This window comes from Salmo salar, chromosome ssa04, assembly GCF_905237065.1.
Source record: "Salmo salar chromosome ssa04, Ssal_v3.1, whole genome shotgun sequence".
NCBI lineage: Eukaryota > Metazoa > Chordata > Actinopteri > Salmoniformes > Salmonidae > Salmo > Salmo salar.
Window position 1 is genome coordinate 25,538,981 of NC_059445.1, and position 20,603 is coordinate 25,559,583.

At 40.7% G+C, this 20,603-nt stretch overlaps 1 protein-coding gene across 2 annotated transcripts; it reads left to right on the top strand.

The window, feature by feature from the left end:
- Positions 1 to 6,854: 6,854 nt before the first annotated feature.
- LOC106602798 (uncharacterized) lies at positions 6,855 to 18,021 on the top strand. 2 transcript variants are annotated; one of them, XR_006769586.1, is made up of 5 exons: positions 6,855 to 7,024; positions 14,109 to 14,420; positions 14,524 to 14,805; positions 14,957 to 15,559; positions 16,174 to 18,021. XR_006769586.1 is itself a non-coding variant. In XM_045716752.1 (4 exons), exons 1-4 carry the CDS (start codon positions 6,970 to 6,972, stop codon positions 15,256 to 15,258), a joined length of 951 nt encoding a protein of 316 aa, XP_045572708.1. In that variant the 5' UTR covers positions 6,855 to 6,969; the 3' UTR covers positions 15,259 to 16,144. The 2 variants fall into 2 exon arrangements, 1 of the variants encoding a protein (XP_045572708.1); XM_045716752.1 differs by lacking the exon at positions 16,174 to 18,021 and having other exon boundaries at positions 14,957 to 16,144.
- Positions 18,022 to 20,603: the final 2,582 nt, after the last annotated feature.

The window sequence follows — 20,603 nt, forward strand, 5'->3', positions numbered from 1 at the left end:
TCTCTGTTTCTCTGCAGCCCCACCACATCCTGTCTAGCTTAGAGACCCTAACTAGACGTCTGGTTATTTTACCTACTTTATTTCAATGCACTTATTGTAAGTCACTCTTGATAAGAGTGCCTGCTAAATTTAGGTGCAGGGGACTGAGAGCATGGTTTGTGGTGTCAGATCCCTTGCTTGAGAGAAGCTGTTCAGAGACAGAGGGATTTACCACATCTCCCCCCTATTAGAAGAATGACAGCGACTGACCCATATAGGCTACTGACAACAGAGAGAACAAATAAGCGATAACCACACGCTGACATAGATGGCGATAGAGAAGTGTACATGCACACTCACGCACACTAACACACGCACACACACGACAATATGGGGTGTTGTGGTGTTGACTGAATCCAAGTATGTTGACACTCATTAATTTTTATACATTTATTTGTGTAGTTTTACATGAGCTAAAGCAACCAGGTTAACCTTAGAAGGGAATGAGAGAGTCAGAGACCGTACAGTTATATGCAAATATGATATTGATGATACATTCAGCACTGTATGTCTGATTGTGGACGGGTAAATTATTCATTTAAACGCTAAAGCAGTTGATGAGCTCTTTGCCAAGTCAAATTTCAGCCCCCCTCACAGCTTGTTTATCCCACCCACCCCTTCCAAGTAAAATCTTCTAGCTTTCACCTGGCTGAGTTAGCCGATGCAACACACCTACACAGATCTCTGGTTACCCCACACAGGCCCCCAACCCTCCCACAATCTGGCTGCTCTTCCAAAATGTATTCCTGAGGCATATGTCTGTGTTCAGTCACCTGCAGCCCAGCCTTTACCCTTGTGTGATGTTCATGTTTTTGTTATTTTTTGTTATTTTTTAATATATATATATATTTTTATTTTACATTTTATTTAACTAGGCAAGTCAGTTAAGAACAAATTCTTATTTACAATGACGGCCTAGGAACAGTAGGTTAACTGCCTTGTTCAGGGGCAGAAACGACAGATTTTTACCTTGTCAGCTCGGGGATTCGATCGAGCAACCTTTCGGTTACTGCCCAACGTTCGCGGGTCTGATGGACCCACGACATTATTGGGTTTGTAAAACAATACAGCCATAACAATTTATGTAAAAATGCTTAATACTTAATAATTAGATGTTGACTTATATCAATTACAAGCAATATAGACAGCATACATTGTTAATATTTGTCACAGTATCCACAGAAGGTGGCGCCCCTCCTCGGTCGGGCGGCGCTAGCGGTCCGTTGTCGCGGCCTACTAGCTGCCACCGATCCATGTTTCTGTGTCTTTTGGTTTTGTCTGTCTGTTCCGCACCTGTTTCTTGTCTGTCATTAGTGGGGTGGTATTTAGTGTGTCTTTTCAGTTCAGGATTTCGTGCGGGATTGTTTGATGTCATTTCAGGATAGACGTTAGTGAGCACTGCTCCTATTTTCTATTATTGACCGGGCTGCGCCCGTGCGTCATTTGTTTTGGGAACGTGTTTCCCTTTTTGATTATTGTGTGCGCCCTGTGCCTTTCGGCTTCTTGTGTTTTCCGGATTATTATTAAATACTACGATCTACCGGACCTCTGTCTCCGCAATTGACTCTGCCTTTCTACTGATCCTGGTAATCGTGACAATATTTGCCATTTAACTCTGCTAGATCACATTATCAATAAAAGCGCTGTTCGTTTTTTTTATAAAATGTGATTTTTGTGTTACAAAAATCAATTATAATCAAGACATGGGTGGAATAAATCATGTTTATCTTGAACAAATATATATGAAACATGGTTTTCATCACTATTTATGTTTATTGCTTTGAAATGAACAAGTTGGAAGGACAACTTTTACATACAGTATTTTTGGGAAATTATAAATTAGCCCCATTGAACACAAATTAAGTCTGGTCTACACACCACATGAGGGACAGAGTTTTACTGTGTGTGTTGCAAATGTATTTCTTGCACTTGATGCATGTGGACTGTGTCTTCCTGTCCTTCTTGGGTCCACACGCATCACAGCGCTTCTTCTTGTTGCTACCAGCTGCAATCTAGAATGATGAGAAGACTTAGTTCAGGAATTTTACTAACATCTCACTCACTCACTTATAAAGTTACAGCAGGCCAAGGTAGGAGAGTCAGACACACACACATGAAACAGCATCACTCACACTTACTTCAGGTATTGGAGTTGTTGGTTCTGTGGGTCGGGCAGATGGGGCACCAGCATCGTCTTCCTAAATGCTCCACAAGATTGCTGCAGAAATTGGGGTACTTGGGATATGTTGCCTCCTCTGGTTTGAGGTCTTACTAATACCTTGCCCAGCTCCTTGAGAAAGAGCTGTCTCCTCTGGAGCTTCCTCTGTTCCAATCTGGGTTCAACGCCATCCAGATGACAAACAAGTTGCACGCCGAGATGTCCAAGATATTGAAGAATGTTGAAGAATATCACAAGTGGCCAGCGTAGGGTTCTTCTTTTGTAACTGTAGCCAGTCACCAGCTTGTCTAAATTGTCCAACCCTCCTTTTGTGGCATTGTAATCCATTATGATTTCTGTTTTTTTATGTTCCTGGCCACAGATTCTCCCATCCCTATGCAGCGTACTCATGAGTACCACATTTTTGCCTTTCTTTGTCATGTAGGACACTAGGGACGTGTCGGACGTGAACACAAACTTAGAGGAATTGATAGGCCTGTTTCGTGTATTCAGCAGCTGAGGTCGGAGCTCTGGCTTGTTTTTTCGTACTGTTCCTACCATCGTCAGGATCCTCTTGAGGAGCTCCTGTCCCAGCTTGTGTGAATTAAAAAGTTATCCTATGTGATGTTGTGACCACGGAGTCTATGTGTCACATCCAGGTCAACACGCATCCCTTGGTTCTTATCAGGGGGTTCCTCCATCTGGCTTCCACGCATATGATGAAACAGCGTCACAGGCAATCCAGATCTTGATTCAATATTTTGGGGGTTTAGACGGTATGTACTGCCTGAAGCGGCCACGGCCCCTAAATGGCATAAACTGCTCATCAACAGTAACGTTGGGCCCAGGGTTGTAAAACAGGGGAAGGCGGTCCACCCACACTGACCTGCTTGCAGCTAGCTTGTCTCTCTGCAGACGAGCTGGTCTGGTGTCTCGGTTATCGAAGCGGATAATCCTGGAAATAATGTGGATGTTTTCCAGAGACATTGTTGCACAGAAAAGTTATCTGCCAGTTTCTACATCCCACAATGGTTTCCCCATTGGATCTGAAAACACCAGGAAGGATAAGAACCCCAAAGTATGAATGTAAATGAGTTTGGTCGAACCTCCTTCCATCTCTCCAAAAACACACCTTCCCTCCAAATTAGTGCAGTCCAGAATAATTTTCTGGATGGTGTCTGGGATGAACAGTTCAAAAAAGTCTTTATGTCTTGCACATGAGTAACCTCCATCCGTGTCGGCCCTGTTTGCATCCTTATCACATTGGCAGCCATGCGGGGTGGCTCATACCTTGGGCAAGAAGACCATTCAATTTCACAATTTGACATACATATTTCTCCTGCAGGCTGCTGATGAGCTGGTTACTGACGGGCTGGTCCTGGGGTTGGCTGCTGACGGCCTGGTCCTAGGGCTGGCTAAGGGTCAATCTCACTAATCCTCTTCTTCCAACTCACTGTCAGACTCCGAAGTGGAAGACTCTCCTTCCACACTAGCTTCTCTCTGCAAAAATGATTTCTCTGAGCAGAGATTATTTTTGCCATAGTGATTGATTGTGGTAAGAAGCCACACATGCAAAGCAATTTATTTGTTGTGTCCCTGCTGTGACGTTCGTCGTTAAAGGTAGACCAAGGTGCAGCGTGGTAAGTGTTCATATTTGTATTTATTTAACTCAGAACACTCAATCAAAACAATAAACAAAGAAAAAAAAGGAACATCACGTTCTGCAGGCTTCACTGAGCAATACAAAAACAAGATCCCACACAGAAAGAGGAAAAAAGGCTGCCTTAGTATGATTCCCAATCAGAGACAACGATAAACAGCTGCCTCTGATTGGAAACCATACTCGGCCAAACACAAAGAAATAGAAAACCTAGAATGGCATTGAATGCCCACCCCACATCACACCCTGACCTAACCAAAAAAGAGAAAATAAACGGCAATCTAAGGTTAGGGTGTGACACCTGCCCCAATTTGCACCTGGCTGGGGTAGAGTGTGAGAAAATACTACGATTTTTCAATGTATCGAAATAATGTATCGAAATAAAGTATTGTAATAACATTGTGCAGGTTCCCGCAAGACAAAGTGTAGTTTCACACATTACAAAGGGTAAAGAGTGCGAGAAAAGCAGAAGACAGGGAGACAGGCAGGGAGACAGACAGGTTCTTGCGGCTATGTTGAAACAGCAGGCCCAGGGAGGAGGGATACAGAGTGAAGGCACACAGGAAACCTTTTTGTTTAATTTTTACTTGTTTTTACCAACACATTTTCCCACACTTTTATTACTCTCTGTTCCAGTGGCACCGAACACCACATATGTAATATAAATGTGTAGGGGGTGCACAGTGTGCACTCAATGGAAATGTCTTATTTTACATGTTCTTCACAGAAAATGAGCCAAAGGCCAATGAGTCTCAGGTTGAAAAAATAATGAATTGTATCATTTTTCTTTTGGTAAACATTGAAAAGGGTTAAATCAGGGAGATTCCAAAGACTCTTCCAAGCAGCGTTGTGTTACTATCCAACCGGTTTTCAATTTCAACCAACCTACTTTCTCTCACTAACTTTGCTCTCTGCTTTTCATAGAATTGGTCATCCACCATCACTCAACTTTCAAAGATTCTCTGGAGAATATGAAGTGAGAAAATTAATGCACGCAGAATAGATTAGACAGAAATAGCTGTTTATGAAGAACATGTACAGTATAAGTGAACTGTGTTACAGTAAATGTATCTTACCTTTGTTGGCCTCACCCTATGTTGAATGACACTGCAAAGATTCCTGGGAACACCACCAAGGCTGCTGGTGGGACAACAGGATAGCATCTTCCTCCATGCTTCTCATCTATGTTGTGTGGAGTTGTGTGGGGGGAAAACAAATACAAAACTTTACATACAGTGCAACCAAAGCTTGAATGAGTCCCTAGGCCTACATATACTGTATATACAGAGACTTCAGAAAGTAATCACACCCCTTGACTTTTTCAAAATATGTTTGTGTTACAGCCTGAATTTAAAATTGATTTGTGTCACTGGCCTACACACAATACCCCACAATATCAAAGTGGACTTATGTTTTTAGAAATGTGTACAAATTAATAAAAAATGAAAAGTTTAAATGTCTTCACTCAATAACTATTCAACTCCTTCATTATTGCAAGCCTAAATAAAGTCATAATAAGTTGCATGGACTCAAAAACAAAGACCAGGGAGGTTTTCCAATGCCTTGCAAAGAAGACCACCTATTTGTAGATGGGTAAAAATATTTTAAAAAAAACATTGAATATCTCTTTGAGCATGGTGAAGATTTGAATTACACTTTGGATGGTGTATCAATACACCCAGTCACTTCAAAGATACAGGTGTCCCTCCTAACTAAGTTGCCGGAGAGGAAGGAAACCGCTCAGGGATTTATGTACAACACATCACTGAGTACTGCTCTTTATATTTTCAAGCATGGTGGTGGCTACATCATGTTATGGGTATGGTTGTCATTGGCAAGGACTTGGGAGTTTTTTTGGATACAAATAAATGGAATAGAGGTAAGCACAGGCAGAATACTAGTTCAGTCTGCTATCCAAAAGACTGGGAGACAAATTCACCTTTCAGCAAGACACTCCTAAAACAAAAGGCCAGATATACACTGGAGTTACTTACCAAGACGACATTGAATGTTCCTGAGTGGCCTAGCTACAGTTTTGACTTAAATCGTCTTGAAAATCTGTCAAGACTTGAAAAGGGCTGTCTAGCAATGATCAACAACTAACTTGACAGACCTTGAATAATAAGAAACATTTGTAAATATTGTACAATCCAGGTGTCCAAAGCTCTTAGAGACTTACCCAGAAGACAAAGCTGAAATGTCTGCCAAAGATGCTTCTACAAGGTATTGACTCAGGGGTGTGAAGAATTATGTAAATATTTATGAGATATTTCTGTATTTCATTTTCAATAAATGTGAAAACATTTCTAAAAACACATTTTCACTTTGTTATTATGGGGTATTGTGTGTAGATAGGTGAAGGAAAAACATATATTTAATCTATTTTGAATTTAGGCTGTAAAATGTGGAATAAGTCAATGGTATGAATACTTTCTGAATGGATTGAGGTATTATTGCTTTCACCTGGATTCACCTGGTCAGTCTATGTCATGGAAAGAGCAGGTTTTCCTAATGTTTTGTGCACTCAGTGTTCATACCTCACATAATAGAACACAGGCTACAACACAAGATCATGCGAAGTGCAAACCATTCACAGTGAAATTCTCTATCTTCTCCACTAGAAGGTGCACTGTAACAACATACACTCTGGTTCGTCACTAGACAACAAGTCTACTAACCTGTCCCCCTAGCGCAAGAGGGATAGGTATTATAGGGTAATGAGCTCAGAGCTGATGGCAATAATGGATTATATGATTTCTCACACATACGTCTTCTCCAAGTCCTCCATCTCCACAGGGTGTTGTGATGTTGACAGTGATGATGTGATTACTGACAGGCTTGTCAGCTACACCACTGTAGATGGAGTTGGCAATGATATCAGGTGTGTAATCATTAATCCAAACAGTTGCAACTAGAACTAGAGTTTCTATTGGACAAATTCAGGTAGGTCCCTACCTGTTCCGTTTGCTTCCATTTTAAGTAAGGTTTTGCAACAGAATCTGCGTAATGAATACACCCTAGAGAGCTGCTGGTCTGGTTGAGTCTATTCTCTCCTCTGTACCAGGACAAGGTCACATCTTGCACACATCTGAACAGCTCGAGCTTTAGAGCAATGAACCATTTGTTTGGATGGACAAGGCTCATGCTGCTATATTTCATCATTTATGGTATGTTTCTTTTGTTGTTACTGATTTGCTTCACTAACATAAAGTATTCAATGTTTTAATTGGTAACTTTTGATCTATCATATGTTTGTACGCTTGTTGTGTTTCTTGACAAGGGAGCCTGGACTAGGGCTGTAGTGTGTGGAGCACAGACCGAATGGGAATATTTACATTAAGGGATAGATACAGACAGAGACTAGTTTCTAAAACAGAGCTCTTTCATGGGATGAAAGAGGTGTAGGCTATAAAAGGTTGTGATCTATACACCAACTACAGAGTATGCCAATACTTTATTGATTCATAAACTCATTTAGATGAGAGATGAATAATCTTTTGGAAACAACAGGCTGACAACCTTTTATAATTCTCTGAGACTGAGACTGTAGCTAGTCATTTGAAATGAACTCACAGAGCTCACAGGCTTACTATGTTTAGGCTCACAGTGCCTGCCCAATGATGTTTGAAAAGACTAATGACTATGGATGTGACAATAAAACATACACCTTTATGGTGTTAGAACTTAGCAATTCCCTCAACCATGTTGAATCATTACAGGACATGGACGTGGCTTCATGCACAAAATGAAAAATCTATATCTAAAAGTCTTTAGGTAAAATTAACACTCAAAGTGGTACTGAAGCTACATTCGAATGGTACATTTGATGAGTAGCTGAGTTTCATACCATGGGACAAAAAAACTATGGAACATCTTAACTGAACATCTTAACTGAGAATGAAGGCATTCAAGAGCAATAAGAGCTACGACGCAAATATCCGTACAAACGCTTCAGAATTGTGTTCTGAGGGTATCAACAAGTATGCTGATTCCCCATTTCAAGGATCCACAATCCATATGTAATACTTAGGGAGTTAGGGCCCTGCATTTTGTTCTAGAAATGGAGACGCTGTGCTTTTACCAGTTTTTCTAGCATTAACCACCAGTGTTGCTGCAGAACATTCTAGAACATGTTCTGGAATTGACACAAGCTGTCTCCAATCAATCAATTTCTGGTTGTGCATGTGTGTTTGTGGGGGGGGGTCGCCTGAGCCAGGGGAGGCATAGCTTTTCAAATCTTAGCGGGCTTTCACAACAAATTGGTTTGGAGTGGTTTATCCGAACTCTGGCACATTTCCCCCTTATTTCGTATCGTTGAACTGGTGTGAACACTATCCCATAGTCAGGAGCGCATTAACATAACAACAATCAAAACAATCAATCCATAATACATTAATTGCTCCACTCATGTAGTTGTTAACATACTCAAATCAATCAGTCAGTTAAAAATATATAATTCAGTTACAAATCATAAATAAACCCCAATTCATTATTCAACCCAAATTTAGAATGACAATGCTTAGTGTTTCACATTAGTTAAGCTATCACTTAAAGACAAAACCCTCAACTTAACGCACACCGACTCTGGCAGAATGTACATTTAACATACAGTATAATTATCCATAATTCTAGTATTAACTTTCCAATCATGATCATAATTACAGATCAGTATCTCAATGCATTCTTAGTCTAAATTACTATACATTTAGCAGTGTAAACCTCCACAATCAACCTGATAACCCAAATTACAATTTTGGACATTCCTATATCGATTACAACCATTCGATACATAAAAGTACTAAAATGAATATCGTAATTTCAAACATAAGCCCTATTCTAAAATGTATGATTTCCCCCTCATCAATCTACAATGACAAAGCAAAAACATTTTTTTTTACATTTTTGCAAATGAATTAAGTCATGTTGTTTTCCATGTAAAATAGTCTTTGGGCCTCAAAAACATTATCCACATTAAGGATGTTCAAATAAAATGTTTAGAATTGGAGAAATTGTTGTTTTCTCTCTTGCAAGTTACATGGAGTGGAAGCTTTAGGTAAGTATTAATATTTTAAAGTCAATTAAATTCTAGTAGAAAATTCTAGTGAACAGGATCCTAAAACATTTTAGATGAAAAGATGTTTGGTTTGTGAGTTTGTGTGGGTGAGACTTAAACACAGAAAGATATTAGACTTATACCGTCTGCATACTTTATTATCAAGTGCCTGGAGTATGTAAGCCGGAGGCTAGCTTCTGTTGAAGAACAGGCAGAATACGTTTTCTAAGCAAATTAATATGCAAATCGGTGATAATGAAGATCATGTTAGTCTTTACCAATTTGCATATCTCATTCACTTAGAAAATGTGAAAACAATGTTTCACAAAAGCACTGTACAGTTACACTCCCAGGCCTACACACCCATGCAGAACAGTCCTCCTTTTTCCTGTGTAAAACTTTCACTTCCGAAGACACCTATAAGACACCTATAGGCTGACATGGATCCTACAAACTGCAAAAAATTATAAATAAAAATCTAATCAAATCAAATTGTATTAGTCACATGCGCCAAATACAACAGGAGACCTTACAGTGAATTGCTTACTTATGAGCCCCTAAAAAACACTGCAGTTTAAAAAAATACGGATAAGAATAAGAAATAAAAGTAACAAGTAATTAAAGAACGGTAGTAAAATAACAATAGCGAGACTATATACAGAGGGGTACCGGTACAGGGGCACCGGTTATATGTACATGTAGGTAGAGTTGTTAAAGTGACTATGCATAGATGATAACAACAGAGAGTAGGGGGGGCAATGCAAATGGTCTGGGTAGCCGTTCGATTAGATGTTCAGCAGTCTTATGGCTTGGGGGTAGAAGCTGTTTAGAAGCCTCTTTGACCTAGACTTGGCGCTCCGGTACTGCTTGCCATGCGGTAGCTGAGAGAACAGTCTATGACTAGGGTGGCTGGAGTCTTTGACTATTTTTAGGGCCTTCCTCTGACACCGCCTGGTATAGAGGTCCTGGATGGCAGGAAGCTTGGCCCCAGTGATGTACTGGGCCGTTCGCACTACCATCTGTAGTCCCTTGCGGTCGGACGCTGAGCAGTTGCCATACCAGGCTGTGATGCAACCAGTCAGGATGCTCTCGATGGTGCAGCTGTAGAGCCTTTTGAAGATCTGAGGACTCATGCTAAATCTTTTCAGTCACCTGAGGGGGAATAGGTTTTGTCATTCCCTCTTCATGACTGTCTTGGTGTGCTTGGACCATGTTAGTTTGTTGGTGATGTGGACACTAAGGAACTTGTAGCTCTCAACCACTGCAGCCCCGTTGATGAAAATGGGGGCATGCTCAGTCCTCTTTTTCCTGAAGTCCACAATCATCTCCATTGTCTTGATCACGTTAAGGGAGAGGTTGTTGTCCTGGGACCACACGGCCAGGTCTCTGACCTCCTCCCTATAGACTGTCTGGTCGTTGTCGGTGATCAGACCTACCACTGTTGTGTCATCTGCAAACACACCTCTTACATCTTGACGTTCCGCTAGCGGAACACCTGCTCCAATATCCAATGATAGTGCATTGAGTGCCTTTCAGACAGTAGATACGACCTCTCTGTTACCTAGCAAGCTAAGGAACTGGCAGTGGATCAAAAACATATGACTATTTTACACCATTTTAAAGACAAGACTCTCATTAATCTAACCACACTGTCCGATTTCAAAAAGGCTTTACAACGAAAGCAAAACATTAGATTATGTCAGCAGAGTACCCAGCCAGAAATAATCAGACACCCATTTTTTCAAGCTAGCATATAATGTCACATAAACCCAAACCACAGCTAAATGTAGCACTAACCTTTGATGATCTTCATCAGATGACAACCCTAGGACATTATGTTATACAATACATGCATGTTTTGTTCAATCAAGTTCATATTTATATCAAAAAACAGCTTTTACATTAGCATGTGACTAGTATTCCCACCGAACACTGCCGGTGAATTTATTAAATTACTCACGATAAACGTTCACAAAAAGCATAACAATTATTTTAAGAATTATAGATACAGAACTCCTCTATGCACTTTTAAAATAGCTTTTCGTGAAAGCGCATTTTGCAATATTCTCAGTAGATAGCCCGGCATCACAGGGCTAGCTATTTAGACACCCAGCAAGTTTAGCACTCACCAAAGTCAGATTTACTATAAGAAAAAGTTATTACCTTTGCTGTCTTCGTCAGAATGCACTCCCAGGACTTCTACTTCAATAACAAATGTTGGTTTGGTCCAAAATAATCCATCGTTATATCCAAATAGCGGCGTTTTGTTCGTGCGTTCGACACTATCCGAAACGATAAATAAGGGTGGCGCAATTCGTGACAAAAAAATATTCCATTACCGTATTTCGAAGCATGTCAACCACTGTTTAAAATCAATTTTTATGCCATTTTTCTCATAAAAAGCGATAATATTCCGACCGGGAATCTGCGTTTAGGTAAACAGACAAAATAAAATAAAGTATGGGGTCGACTGGGGCACGCGCCTAAGCCCATAGTACTCTGATCGGCCACTTGCCAAAAGCGATAATGTGTTTCAGCCAGAGGCTGCCTCGATATCGTTCAGCTTTTTCCCGGGCTCTGAGAGCCTATGGGAGCCGTAGGAAGTATCACGTTATAGCAAAGATCCTCAGTCTTCAATAAAAAGAGCCAAGATGAAACACAACTTGTCAGACAGGCCACTTCCTGCATGGAATCTTCTCAGGTTTCTTCTCAGGACAACTTCACCGCATCAAAGGGACGATGGACGGGGCCATGTACCGTCAGATCTTGGGTGAGAACCTCCTAATCTTCTCAGGTTTTGGCCTGCCATATGAGTTCTGTTAAACTCACAGACACCATTCAAACAGTTTTAGAAACTTTAGGGTGTTTTCTATCCAAAGCCAATAATTATATGCATATTCTAGTTACTGGGCAGGAGTAGTAACCAGATTAAATCGGGGACGTTTTTTATCCGGCCGTGTCAATACTGCCCCCTAGCCCTAACAGGTTAAAAACGCGCTATTAAGTGTCTATAATCAGCATAATTGCTTTCATTGCGTATTATTAATATTATTTAAACTACATAGTTATGTTTCAGTGATATATTGGGGGGACAAATCATATTTTTCCCAGGATGGGGGGTCGTGTCCCCCCGTCCCCCCCGGGATTTCCGCCCCTGGGCGGATGTGTTGTCACCTACCCTTATCACCTGGGGCCGGCCCATCAGGAAGTCCAGGATCCAGCTTCAGAGGGAGCTGTTTGCCAGTTGGTCAGCGCAGTACACGTCCTGGTAATCCGTATGGCCCTGTAGGCTTGTGAATGTTGACCTGTTTAACCTGTTTGGGATAGGGGGCAGTATTTTCACGTCCGGATAAAAAACGTCCCCGATTTAATCTGGTTACTACTCCTGCCCAGAATCTAGAATATGAATAGTAGATTTGGATAGAAAACACTCTAACGTTTCTAAAACTGTTTGAATGGTGTCTGTGAGTATAACAGAACTCATATGGCAGGCCAAAACCTGAGAAGATTAGGAGGTTCTCACCCAAGATCTGATGGTACATGGCCCCGTCCATCGTCCCTTTGATGCGGGGAAGTTGTCATGTCCCCTTAGCAGAAAAACACCCCCAAAGCATAATGTTTCCACCTCCATGTTTGACGGTGGAGATGATGTTCTTGGGGTCATAGGCAGCATTCCTCCTCCTCCAAACACGGCGAGTTGAGTTGATGTCAAAGAGCTCCATTTTGGTCTCATCTGACCACAACACTTTCACCAGTTGTCCTCTGAGTCATTCAGATGTTCATTGGCAAACTTCAGACGGGCATGTATATGTATTCTTGAGCAGGGGGACCTTGCGGGCGCTGCAGGATTTCAGTCCTTCACGGCGTAATGTGTTACCAATTGTTTTCTTGGTGACTATGGTCCCAGCTGCCTTGAGATCATTGACAAGATCCTCCTGTGTAGTTCTAGGCTGATTCCTCAGCGTTCTCATGATCATTGCAACTCCACGAGGTGAGATCTTGCATGGAGCCCCAGGCCGAGGGAGATTGACAGTTCTTTTGTGTTTCTTCCATTTGCGAATAATCGCACCAAATGTTGTCACCTTCTCACCAAGCTGCTTGGCGATGGTCTTGTAGCCCATTCCAGCCTTGTGTATGTCTACAATCTTGTCCCTGACATCCTTGGAGAGCTCTTTGGTCTTGGCCATGGTGGAGAGTTTGGAATCTGATTGATTGATTGCTTCTGTTGACAGGTGTCTTTTTACAGGTAACAAGCTGTGGTTAGGAGCACTCCCTTTAAGAGTGTGCTCCTAATCTCAGCTCGTTACCTGTATAAAAGACACCTGGGAGCCAGAAATCCTTCTGATTGAGAGGAGGTCAAATACTTATTTCCCTCATTAAAATGCAAATCAATTTATAACATTTCTGACATGCGTTTTTCTGGATATTTTTGTTGTTATTCTGTCTCTCACTGTTCAAATGAACCTACCATTAAAATGATAGACTGATCCTTTCTTTGTCAGTGGGCAAACGTACAAAATCAGCAGGGGATCAAATACTTTTTCCCCCACTGTATGTCTCTTCAGAGGATGTGACAATGAAACCAGTGCTTAATTTGAGAACAGGATCCGGCACCTCTCAGTTTCGGACTGTTTCATTCCGAAACCTATTTTCCAGGATCCGGTACCTCTCGTGGCATGAACAGTGGCTACCCGTCATTCAGGGCAGGTGGGGCACAGTTTTGAGCCTCACCTGTTTAGCTAGTGGAAATTTGTTAAATATCCCTCTACCATGTGTTTTTCAATTATCCTTGATTTTTTTATTTTGGAAGGAAAAGAAAACAATCTTTTAGTGAAAGATTTTCCCTTGCTCAGAGAATGTATGTGAACTCAACTACAGACAAAATATTAAACTTACCAGTCCTAAAACTTTGTTTCCTGACCTTCACCATCACATCAGACCTGTTATTAGCAAAGAGAAACTGTGATACTCAAGTCAATAGTGTTGTTCCAGGCAACTACATTGTAGACGTGCTGCACAAATCAACTAACGATAGAATGTCATTGTTATCTTCTGGCATCAGATTGCAATATCATATGGGTGCAGTTACTGACATGTTAAACACTTATCCAGGTATTGTGAGATTTATTGTGTGACTGTTTTTCAGACCTCCTGGAATACTGTTATTGTGTTGACATTGAGTCTCTCTCTGTCCACAGTTCTCTGTGCTTCCCAGCAAACAGTAAAGTCTGAGACTCAGCAGATGAAAGGCATTGTGGGACAGTCTTTATCGTTTCCAGAGAGAGTGTTTAAAACTGGATATTTAAGGTATGGAGAAGACACTACTGCAAGTGTGATCAATGGACAAAGCCATATAGATTTAGAAGAGAGATTTAAAAATCGCGTTAACTGGGACAATGTAACAGGATTATTCAGTCTGTCAGACCTACAGATAGAAGATGCTGGGGTTTATTCTGTGGAGAATAAAGACGGAGAGAAGAGGATACCTAAATTTAACCTCACTCTTTACTGTAAGTGTGTGCGTGTGCGTGTGTGTGCGTGCGTGCGTGCTATATTACAAAAACATTAAATATAAGTTCCATTCCTCCAATGTATTTACTATTTGTCTTCCAGATGTTGTTTCCAAACCTCAGGTGACAGAGTGTGACAGCAGCTCCTGTAGTGTGGTGTGTTCTGTGGACAACAAAAAAGAGGTGACCTTGACCTTGTACAGGGGAGAGGAAATACTAAACCAGACCAGCAGTCCTGACCTCACCACTGATCTATCTCTCCGTTTGGAGGTAGAGGGAAAGAACTACAACTCCACCTACAGCTGTGTGGCTGCTAACCCTGTCAGCAAGGAGACAGTTCTTGTCCCAAAATGTTGCAGTGAAGATGGTCATCCCAAGGAGACAGGTAAGAGTATCAATTCTGAATTAAAGCCATCCAGAAAATAACAACTTCCAAAACAATTAAGTAAAACTATTAGTTGAGCCCATTTAAAACATACTGCCAAACCCTTGCGATATTTTACACTAATCATTTCCTTGTGTTTTATTTATTTCAGACAGTGATGGGATGACTCGGGGTATGCTTATTATTGCTGTAATCTGCGTTTTGGTTGTCTCAGGGCTGGTTGGACTTGCAATCAATCTAAAGCCGAGGGGAAATGAACACTCACAAGGCAGGTATTCATCTTTTAGAGGTCTGAGGTCAGTCAAAACATGTCATAATCTGCCTTTTTATATTATCAAGAAAAGTATTTTGGAAAAAGTAGGAACTGTTTTCTTGAACACAGGATGCAGGTCAAATAAAGTGGCACACTTCCTCTGCTTAGTCAGACAGTATTATCATCTCAGACCTTCCTGATACACCTCTCTAAATGTTGAAAAAGCAGAAGGCACCCACACAAACACACTCTGACAATCATTACTTTAAAGATTGGATTCTATGGTGCCACAAATACCGCTAGCAGAGAGACGGGTACCCATCGTAAACAGTAGTCCTGAGGGTTTACAGAACCTGTCCAGGAGATGAGCGTCTGTATGTCTCTGTCAGTTAGTCACACCCCCGCCTTATATTTAATTGACTTTATTTGTCTTCATAGATTCATCCGAAAGAGTGCAAGTTGACATTGAGTATGCAACGATTACTTACATAAAACAAACAGGTAACCAGGTTAGTAATAATGCTACAGGCTGATAGACAATAAACCAGCTATTGCAGCCCTCATGGCTACAACTGTAAGGTTTAGCACTATGCAAGCATCTTCTATCTGTAGGCCTGAAAGACTGAATAATCCTGTCATATTGTCCAAGGCGATTTTATTAAGTCTTGAGTTGTACAGACCACCTAAGTTTGATACCAGGCCTGATGTCACTGCAACCAGTTTTGACCATATGATATGGTTTGGTTGCACAATTAGAATCCACACAGCACATATGGTATACAGTAATGCCTTTGATCTTCACATTGTCTTTTAGAGTATGTGCAAAAAAGTCTGTGGACTTTTAAAGTTAGGCTTTGTGTTTCCTCCCACTAGTTTTAGGAAAGATCCTACATGTGTTGTGATGACAGTTGAGTTACCAGATGCAGAACAATGAGTGTAGACAAGAGAGCGTCAGACGTGTCTTGTTTCCTTCCTCTGGTACGAAGTATCTAATAATGAAACATACTATTATTTTTTGTTGTTGGTGCTTTCCTGCCCTTCCCGTCTTTCCCTGTCCCTTATTCCCTGTACCTCTCATTCCTTCCTTCCCTCCCTACCTCCCTCTCCCTGCCTAGGAGGAGCGAAGAAGTATACCAGAACGCATAGAGACAACCCTGAAATGGCATCAGTTTATGATACACTGCAGTTACATCGCATGGCTGACAGCAGGGATGTTGACACAGCATGAAGGAACAAAACTGGAAGTCACTGAGAAGCCAACATGATAACTCATAAAGAGGACATTTAACCAAAATGAAAGTAAAATAATAATCACCCAGAAAACCTTTTAGAGGCACAGTTGTTATGGGAGAAAATTTCAGGCTTTCTTTGTGGGTCATTCTCACAGACCTTCTGTCAAATAGAGGCCTCGATGACATCCACTGATAAGGACCAATTCAATAACTATTTATTGAGTTAGTAGCCGGGTCAGGATAATCCTTCTTTTCAGCTGCCTTTTGTCCCAAATCCCAATGTATAAGTTAAAACAAATGGAACATATATTTTAATACTGGGCACAACTTTGGTTTTGGAAGTGGGAGGACATAACTTTTTATCCTGTCGGATAAACACTCCAAACAACCTACCCGCCCACTCGGAGGCGTCCGTATGGCCCTAAAGCACACCATTGCCTCGTTTTGTATCACATTCCAATGATAAAACTGGGGGGGACAAAAATGATATTTCAGAATGTGGGGGGGACATGTGGCACCCTTGGTGTTTGCTATGCTACTGCTGGCCAAAGCTTCTTTTCAGTAATTACTGTTTTGTTGTTTAAATGTAGGTGCCTCCCCTGTATCATTTATAGCTGCTCATTGTTTAGATTGCCAGTGGATAGCAGCTGTGTATATAATATAAAAAAAGCAGGCGTTTGAGATAAAGCCTCCTACTCCTTAGCAGCAATGTCTGTTAGGCTACTTTAGGTCCATAGATGTAATAACAAAAGCTTTAATAACAAAAGCTATTAACAATAGATTTACTTTTTTTCTGTAGATCTTGATTTGCCATTTGATCTTGAGTGTTTTTAGACTCTTCTTATCACTTTTCGCAAAATTTTGTTCTGGCCTAACTTGTCTCTCTTAATTAGCTTGTTTCATTTATTATGATGGATCATTTATTTAGCTGAAATATGTATATCTGTCATTCTTATTGAAAGCAAGTCTAAGAAGTGGTAGATATGTTCTATGTGCACTATTTCTATTTTTGCCATGCTTGAGTTTTGCTTTTGTGTATTTTACTTTTGGTTTTGTACAACAGCTTCAAACAGAGGAAAACACAATATTTTTCGTTATGGAAAATATATTCCACAGCGGTTTAGATGGTACAATGATTCTCCTCGCTATAGTTGCTTGTTTTGTCACATAAACAACCAGGAAATGGAAAGAGTGATTTCTGCATAGAGCATCTATAACATGAGAAGGTTTTGCGGAAAGAAAGTATTTTTGTCAACCCAATAGATGGTTATCACGTCAACTGGCTTCACACGGAGTGATAGACAAACGTGGGCATCACACAGACAGACATGAGCAATATTGCTGGATATTAATTGGCAAATATTGTGTTTAGTTATTTTAACAACCAATTAATCCAATAGCAAAAAAAATATGATACATGTTTCAAAATTGCCCTTTGAATGTAGTATGCTACTGTACTGTAGATTCCAGTACATTACACTGTTTTCACTTTAGGCAATACACTTGCACTACCCATAACAATTTACTGAACATACAATTTCCATAATTCAGGCCAAATAGTTCAATCTTGGTTTTATCACACCAGATAATCTTGTTCCTTATGGTCTGAGAGTCCTTTAGGTGCTTTTTGGCAAACTCCAAGCAGGCGGTCATGTGCCTTTTACTGAGGAGTAGCTTCCGTCTCGCCACTCTACCATAAAGGCCTGATTGGTGGAGTGTTGCAGAGATGGTTGTCCTTCTGAAAGGTTCTCCCATCTCCACAGAGGAACTCTGGAGCTCTGTCAGAGTAATCAAGGCCTTTCTCCCTGATTGCTCAGTTTGGCCGAGAGGCCAGCTCTAGGAATAGTCTTGGTGGTTCTAAACTTCTTCCATTTAAGAATGATGGAGGCCACTGTGTTCTTGGGGACCTTCGATGCTGCAGACATTTTTTGGTACCTTTCCCCAGATCTGTGGCTCGACACAATCCTGTCTCTGAGCTCTACGGACAATTCCTACAACTCCAATCAAGTTGTCCAAACATCTCAAGGATGATCAATGGAAACAGGATGCACATGAGCTCAATTTCGAGTCTCATAGAAAAGGATCAAATTACTAATGTAAGTAATGTATTTCTGTTTTGCGTTGTCATTATGGGGTATTATGTGTAGGCTGTAACGTAACAAAATGTGGAAGAAGGGAATGGGTCTCAATACTTTCCCAAATGCACTGTATATATTATAATTTTTTGTTTTTTTTGTTGTAAATTTCAATTCACCACAGAATATATTCTTACAATGTAGCTATGTGGTTGAGAGGGTAAAATTCCAATGAAATGTACCATCTTACTGCCCCTCATGTTTCCAATCTGTCTTAATAAAGCATAGAAAAAATAAAGGTGGAATTCCACAAAAACTATTCTCAATAGGTCCTTAAAATCAATAAATATTTACACTTTAACCATTTGCATTTCTAAACCATTGTTTATTGTGTTTTGATGCTGCCTTTTACATGCACTGAAACCCCCAAAAAGTGTTTTCACAACACTCTCTTAACAATTCCAATATGTAGGTTTAACGCTTCATTTCTGTGTATTAAAACACTTACGTTGGGTTTACATACAAACACCAGATCTCAGTTTACTGCCTGCCCTACTGTACAGCACCTGCTTTCACAGGAAGGTCGAGAAGATTATATCAAGTACCTCAGTCACCCGAGCCAAGGCATGTTCACCTTGCTACCATCTAGAAGATTGAGACAGTATAGGTGCTTCAAAGCTGTAAACGAGAGACTGAAAAACAGCTTCTACAGTTGAAGGTGGAAGTTTACATACACTTAGGTTGGAGTCATTAAAACTTGTTTTTCAACCACTCCACACATTTCTTGTTAACAAACTATGGCAAGTCGGTTAGGGCATCTACTTTGTGCATGACACAAGTAATTTTTCCAACAATTGTTTACAGACAGATTACTTCACATATCATTCACTGTATCACAATACCAGTGGGTCAGAAGTTTACATACACTAAGTTGACTGTGCCTTTAAACAGCTTGAAAAATTCCAGAAAATGATGTCATGGCTTTAGAAGCTTCTGATAGGCTAACTGACATCATTTGAGTCAATTGGAGGTCTACCTCCAAGAGGTGTGCCTCTTTGCTTGACATCATGGGAAAATCAAAAGAAATCAGCCAAGACCTCAGAAAAAAATTGTAGACCTCCACAAGTCTGGTTCATCCTTGGGAGCAATTTCCAAACGCCTGAAGGTACCACATTCATCTGTACAAACAATAGTACGCAAGTATAAACACCATAGGACCACGCAGCCGTCATACCGCTCAGGACGGAGACACATTCTGTCTCCTAGAGATGAACGTACTGTGGATCGAAAAGTGCAAATCAATCCCAGAACAACAGCAAAGGACCTTGTGAAGATGCTGAAGGAAACAGATACAAAAGTATTTATAGCCACAGTAAAACAAGTCCTATATCGACATAACCTGAAAGGCCGCTCATCAAGGAAGAAGCCACTGCTCCAAAACTGCCATAAAAAAGCCAGACTGCCGTTTGCAACTGCACATGGGGATAAAGATCATTATTTTGGGAGAAATGTCCTCTGGTCTGATGAAACAAAAATAGAACTGTTCGGCGATAATGACCACCATGCTGTTTTGAAACTTTCTACTTTTACAGTGTAGTTTCACAAAGCAGTAAAAATTAAGAAAAACCCTTGAATGAGTAGGTGTTCTAAAACTTTTGACCGGTAGTGTATGTCCCTGTAAAACATCCAATGCCGGTCCACACCTTTGAGTGCATGCACAGAAAGAGCGGTCTTCTTCACCTCACCTCAATGCATGTGTTCGTGTTTTCCCTGTGTGTTTGTGTGTGTGTCAGTTGATGAGGAAAAATCTGACTGAGAAGACAGGGCAGTACGTGGAGCTGACGTTTCTGGAGCATCAGACGTGTGATTGCAGATAATAAAGCGTGATATCATCTGCCATGTAATGCTATCGAAGTCATTCAAAATATGAACAGCACTTTCACCCAGGCACATTCTCTTAAAAACTGTGTTGTATTCACTGGTAACGAGACGTAAGCAATCAGGCCGATACGGGAAGGTACTACCCTGACCATATCGAATAAGAAAAGCTTATTTTAATTTTCCGTTGCCAAACGTTTTGCTGTGGTGTGCGCTAATGAATATGAATTAACCTGATGAGACCAACAACAACAAAAAACCTGTCGTCTTGTTTTTAGACTCAGTAAGATGCATTTAAATGAGAGGTGAGAAAATAAATTATTACTTCTATGGTTACAGATCTGTAATTGGGTAGCACTT

Bases quoted from the DNA above. Each gene is read 5' to 3' on its own strand.
- LOC106602798 (XM_045716752.1), top strand. From the start codon at position 6,970: ATGAACCATTTGTTTGGATGGACAAGGCTCATGCTGCTATATTTCATC. The intron at 7,025-14,108 runs GTATGTTTCTTT...CTCTGTCCACAG, and splicing joins GCTATATTTCATCATTTATG to TTCTCTGTGCTTCCCAGCAA. The intron at 14,421-14,523 runs GTAAGTGTGTGC...TTTGTCTTCCAG, and splicing joins ATTTAACCTCACTCTTTACT to ATGTTGTTTCCAAACCTCAG.